The sequence below is a fragment of the Euprymna scolopes genome, chromosome 40, assembly GCF_053919585.1.
Source record: "Euprymna scolopes isolate OS-2025 chromosome 40, ASM5391958v1, whole genome shotgun sequence".
NCBI lineage: Eukaryota > Metazoa > Mollusca > Cephalopoda > Sepiida > Sepiolidae > Euprymna > Euprymna scolopes.
Window position 1 is genome coordinate 48841252 of NC_136521.1, and position 6743 is coordinate 48847994.

General features: G+C 30.2%; 1 protein-coding gene across 3 annotated transcripts in view; it reads left to right on the forward strand.

Moving 5' to 3' along the window:
• LOC145265553 (annulin-like) overlaps positions 1-2044 on the forward strand; it is a 144098-nt gene extending 142054 nt beyond the window's left edge. For 2 of the 3 annotated variants that reach the window (XM_080121520.1, XM_080121518.1), the window contains exon 15: positions 440-627. In XM_080121520.1, coding sequence (XP_079977646.1) covers positions 440-584 — 145 coding nt within the window. In that variant the 3' untranslated portion in view covers positions 585-627. Of the gene's footprint in view, positions 1-439 lie in introns of all 3 variants that reach the window. The other variant, XM_080121519.1, reaches the window with a different exon arrangement.
• Positions 2045-6743: the final 4699 nt, after the last annotated feature.

Here is a 6743-nt window from a genome sequence, read left to right on the forward strand (position 1 = left end):
ATTCCATACGTTTCTGTGGCATGTTTTCCAAGTTTAAAACAGAATTTTATGGCATATCGTTCTTTTATCAGCAAATATGTGTGTATTCATACAACTGATGAGCCCAAATGAGGGCGAAACTCGAGTCTTCTGGTTGGTTGGCTTCCATAGCTGCGACATTGTTTGACTTTGGAAATAATTATATCATCTCTCACATTCTAAAAATTTTAACATATATATATAGAGAGAGAGAGACACATGTGTGTGTGTGTGTGTTTGTGTGTGTGTGTGCTGCGTGCGTCTGTGTATTTTTAACTATTTAATTTATTTTAAGATTGTGTGCTAAATAAATAACACACGCAAGTGTATAAAAAAAATTAAGGCTGTTTCCAGACAATGTTTATTTTCAGGTATGAACGTAAGAATCAACATAACGCTTACTTATCATATTTATTTCCAGGAACATTGGACCAGGCGAAACCTTCCTTACCTTAATACAGCTGACACCACGTTTGCCCGGAAGTCGTACAATTCACCTGAACTTTACCTGTGATCAGATTGCAGGAATTGATGGGTCGCATTTCATCACCATTGAACAATCTTAAAATTAAACAATTTGATGAAATCAATAAAAATTATTAAAATCAACGAATCCTTAGATTTTTATGCGACAATGGCACGTGAGAAAATTGATGTTTATTTTCTTTGGTTTAAGAGAACTCAAATCACTCAAATACTCGACTTTTAACCCTAAATTAAACCTTGACATCACTTTCTGTTCGGTATATTAAAAGCTTTCAAATTACTTTCGATATGGAAAAAAACACAATCACATAATTTTAGTTTACTGTTTTAAACCGCGAACAAATATTAATACGCTAAGCAAACCCTGATAGAGATTAACAAATTAATAATTTTAGCGTCCTATTTTCTTATATATATATATATATATATATATATTATATATTAGTGTTGGGACGATTAATCAAAATCGGAATAAAAAATTGGAACTTTTGAAGTATCGGAATTGGTATCGGTATCGGAAAAAAATGTGCCTATTTTCTGATTCTAAAAAACAATTACATTAATAGTTTGTTTTTTTTTGTTTTGTTTTTTTACTTAACTTCTGGAACTAATTATAAAGTGATAAATATTTATTGATTTTTATAAAGTGATTTTGATAAATTAATAAATATTTATTGATTTTAAACCACCAGTAAAATCAAAATCTATAGATCACCCCCCCCCCCATCACAACAATGTTTTTACATTTGCGAAAATCACGTTAGTTTTTTTTTTTTTTTTTTGAGATTATCCAAACAGTAAAAATTAAAAAGGGAAACAACTCTATAGCTAAATATTCAAAGACATAAAACGAATCGGAATAGGTCATTGTATCGGAATCGGGAATTTTAAACAGAGTCTGTAATCGTATCGGAATAGGGAAAATATTGGAAGGAATCGTCTCATCACTAAAAGTTTATACAATACATATTAAAAATTTTATACAATACATATTAAAAATTAGTAGCAAAATACAGTACAGTATATAACATACATGTATATAATGAAATAACATTATAAATAACACCGTAGAACGGGGTAAATACCGTAACCTGGGGCCGGGGAAAACATTGTATTCCACATTGTTATCTGAAAAAAAACTATCCTAGGGCCACCATTTATTTAGTGCAGAACTACAAGTTATTATGGAAAAAGTTTCATACGAGAAAAGAAAAACAAAACTAGTAGAAGTCGGCCATTTTAATCTATTATTAGGTTTCACAAATCACTAAAATTCGAAAGTGACTTTGAAGCTTTTACTGTGTCGAATTAATTTCGTATTTCGAAGTGTCATTTCAGCGATTTTATACATTAGACTTTAAAAAATGAGACGTGCAAATAAAGACGTTATTATAATTTTTTTTTTCATGCGTCGCTGCTGCATAAAAGAACTAAAATTTCTGACAAACAAACGATAAAATTATGCAATTTTCATGTTTATATTATCTTTTTTATATGTATTTTTGAATAAAAATTTTAAATGGTTTTAGTACAAATTCAATTTTTTTGTTGTTGTGGCTGTTGTTGTTGTTGTTTTTGTTGTTTTTTTTTTAGGTTTTCTGATTTTTTCTTTTCATGGTTTTGATGGGTAATTACATGCTAGCTTGTTTATTTATTTTTTTTTTTTCAGGAGTATCTTGCTGTATCAATTTCTTTCAATGGAACACTCCTTTCTTTCAGTTTATCTCTTGCACTGCTGGGGTGCCATGTATAGAATATTGTTTCGTTTTTAAATCCCCAAAATAGTTTTTTCATGGTGATTAACTGTTTATCCCTACAGTAGTCTTAGGATTAACATCAATTCTTAGGAACAAAATAATTACGTGATTACAATGGACTAATTGATTTAAAAGCAAAAGAGTTTTCAACGAAGGAATTGGAATTTAATTCTGATAGATAAAAAAATTAAATAAAAATTAAATAGATTTTTTGTATAGTTTTAAAGGTTAAACAAGTTCAAAGAATATATATATATATATGTTTTAAAAGGTGAAAAACTTCTAAGATTATATATAGGTGTGTGTGTGTGTGTGTGTGTGTGTGTGTGTGTGTGTGTGTGTGTGTGTGTGTGCGCGCGCGCGTGCGTGCGAGCGCGTGTGTGCGTGCATGCGTTTGTAAATAACTCTTCATCAACAGCAAGTAATCTAATTGAAGGTAAAACGCTTTATATCATTTACCAGTAAGCCGCTAAGCGTTGTCCGAGTTTTAAGTCTGTGGACCAGAAATTAATAGAGTAGTTTTATTGAGACCGTTCTGCAGGCAAACAGACGAGGTCACTTATATATATATATATATATATATATATATATATATATATATATATATATATATATATATATATAATTTTATTTTTCATCTTTCACTTAATATTAGTGTGTGCTTGTCTTAATAGTGTTGAGCTTTTTTTATATTGATAAGTTTTGCTTTGTTAAATATTTACTCTTTGATAACATAATTATATATATATATATATATATATATATATATATATATATATATACACATTATTATACATATATATATGTACATATAAATATATATACATATATATATATACACATATATACATATGTATATATAAATATATATGCATATGTATGCATGTGTATATATATTTATATATACATATGTATATATATATATACATATACATATATATACATATATATACATATGTATATATAAATCTATCTATATATGTATAAAAGTGAAAGTATCTGTGTATCTGTGTGTCTGTGTGTGTACATTTCCCTACGAATAACTCTGTAAATTTTTAGTCTACAGACTCGAAATTTGAGATACAGGGTACTGAGATTTGGGAAAAACCGATGCGATCGGTTTTTGGCCAGACATTTGGCAATTAAGGGGTTAAAGTTCAACGATTTGACCTTTCAGAACTCTACCAAACTCCTCCGACAATTTTGGGTCTAATCACTTGAAATTTTAGATATACGTTCCTTGGACATGGATCTAACTTAATAACTTGATTTGAGCCCAAATCAATAAATTTTAAGGGGTCATAATAGGGGTCAAAGTTAAACAAATTGACCGCTTCTTTCTTTTTTTTTATTTGCTCAACATACACCTCCAAATACCCGGGCAACGCCGGGCCGAAATTCTAGTATATCTATATATCTATAAAAGTGAAAGTGTCTGTCTGTGTGTGTGTCTTTCTGTGTACATTTCCCTTCGAATAACTCTGTAAATTTTTAGTCTACAGACTCGAAATTTGAGATACAGGGTACTGAGATTTGGGAAAAACCGATGCGATCGGTTTTTGGCCAGACATTTGGCAATTAAGGGGTTAAAGTTCAACGATTTGACCTTTCAGAACTCTACCAAACTCCTCCGACAATTTTGGGTCTAATCACTTGAAATTTTAGATATACGTTCCTTGGACATGGATCTAACTTAATAACTTGATTTGAGCCCAAATCAATAAATTTTAAGGGGTCATAATAGGGGTCAAAGTTAAACAAATTGACCGCTTCTTTCTTTTTTTTTATTTGCTCAACATACACCTCCAAATACCCGAGCAACGCCGGGCACTCATGCTAGTACATATATATATATATATACATATATAAATATGTATATATAAATACATATACATATATATACATATGTATATATAAATACATATATATATATTTACATCATCATCATATCTTGTCGCTCCATCTCTTCAACCAGCGGCGTGCCGTTTCATTACCAACACTGAGGTCTTCGTCCGTGCAGTTAGGCCCCAGTGGGCAAGATGTTAAAATGTGCTCGATGGTCTGAACTTGGGCACCACAGGAGCATTCAGCAGTTGTAGAGTGACCCCACATGAGGAGGTTGTCAGCAGTTTTTGCAACTTTTGCCCTTGCCCTATTCAGAGTGACCCACTCCGAACGGGACAGGTGTGTACCAGGTGGTAAGGTTTCACTGGGCTCTGGCAGTGCTATATTTGTAGACTGAGGGTCTACCTCTCTCCACAACTGCAGCTGGTAAGAGGATGTAGGAGTGTCCGGTAGTTCCTCCACTGTGGCAAAGCTTCACCGGGACACAAGTCGTCTAGCCACCTCCAAGTAGCCATAGAGAGTGTCTGGGATCTTCGAGTTGTTTAGTACGCTCAACTCTCGCAATTATATCCCGGCGGACTTTAGGTGGTGGTATGCCACTTAATCGGTATAGGGCTGGTAGAGGTGTGCTTTTTAAGTTTCCAGTTATGATCCGCCAAGCTTTGTGGAGATCTGCGTCAATGCGGTGAGTATATATACATATGTATATATATACGTATACCTATACTTATATCTATACGTATATCTATATACATATATAAAATAAAATGAAAATTACAACTGAATTTACCAAAATGATCCAAGATGGTAAAATTAAAGTAAATTATAAATATTAAAGAATTAATATTTATAAAATTATCTCAGCCAGATATAATTGCTCGATAAAACCAAATAGGAAATAGTGCTTATAATATGAGCAAACAGTTAATAAAATATGTTAAAAAACACTTTGAAATGAGTTAAAAACATATTTAATCTGAAAAGGAAACACTAGATAAATGGATAGTCCTTAATCCACGGAGTTTCAAAGAAATACTTTCCTTTTCATCAGAGGGTAGGAATTAGCAAAATGCGGGATCGGAATTTGCATGCAGAAGTATTTGATGAAACAAGTAAGTCAAAGATCTTACTTGAAAACAAAAAAAGTGAAGCAGAGGGAATATGGTGAAGAAAAAGGTGATTACACATGAATGGATAGTCTGGTGGAAGATAAAAAATCCAGTGACGGTAACCCATATATTGACCTATATTATTTTGCCCTATATATTTTTTCGCGCCTTTAACATTTCCTGTCTGGGTCATTTTGACTTTTGTTTCCCTTTATTTTATATTTTATATTTAACTTTATCATCATTTTTTTCTCTCTTCTTTCTCTTCCCAGATCTTTCTTATTTATATTTATGTCTCAGAAGTAGAGTGAAAAGCACATCTTATTTTTCTTTTATTAATATTATTGGAATCTTTTCTTTTTTTCCTTGTACACATTTTTATGAATTATTCCATGGATTTCTGCCTTTGAATTATTATGGACCATCTTTTTCCAATTACGGGATTTCCTTGGATTTTACTTGTACAAATGGAAATTCTTTTATCTTTCTTGAAGTTTTACATTTGGATTTTACCCACACTGGATTTTTTATCTTCCACCAGACTATCCATTCGTGTGTAATCACCTTTTTCTTTACCATATTCCCTCCGCTTCACTTTTTTTGTTTTCGAGTAAGATCTTTGACTTGCTTGTTGTTTCATCAAATACTTCTGCATGCAAAATCGGATCCTGCATTTTGCTAATTCCTACCCTCTGATGAGAAGGAAAGTATTTCTTTGAAACTCTGCGGATTAAGGACTATCCATTAATCTAGTGTTTTCTTTTCAGATTAAATATGTTTTTAACTCATTTCAAAGTGTTTTTTAACATATTTTATTAACTGTTTGCTCATATATACATATATATATATTTATATATACACATATATATATACACATATATATGCACATATATACATATACATACATCCAATACATATATATACATACATATACATATAAATATACATATATATACATATATACATATAAATATATTTATATATACATATATACATATAAATATACACATATATACATACAAATACATACATATATATACATACAAATACATATATATACATACCTATACATATATACATACATATATATATATACATACTTACATATTCCTATACATATATATATATGTATATATATGTATTTGTATGTATATATATGCATATTCCTATATATATATATAAGTATATACATACAAATACATATATATACATACATATACATATATATACATACATATATATACATATGTACTTATAAATATACATATATATACGTATATATATATATATATATATATATATGGTAAAACTGGTAATTAGTAAAAACCTGAAGAGAGTGCTCAATACTATTGCAGGGCAAATATGTGTTTTATTTTTTATTACCGTTTTATCTGTTTGGTTGCATATGTTTCAGATGTTGGAACATGTTTACGATCTAACTGCCTTGTCAGACCTTACAAAAGTATATATATATATATATATATATATATATATATATATATACACGAGGGGCGTGCAATAAGTAATG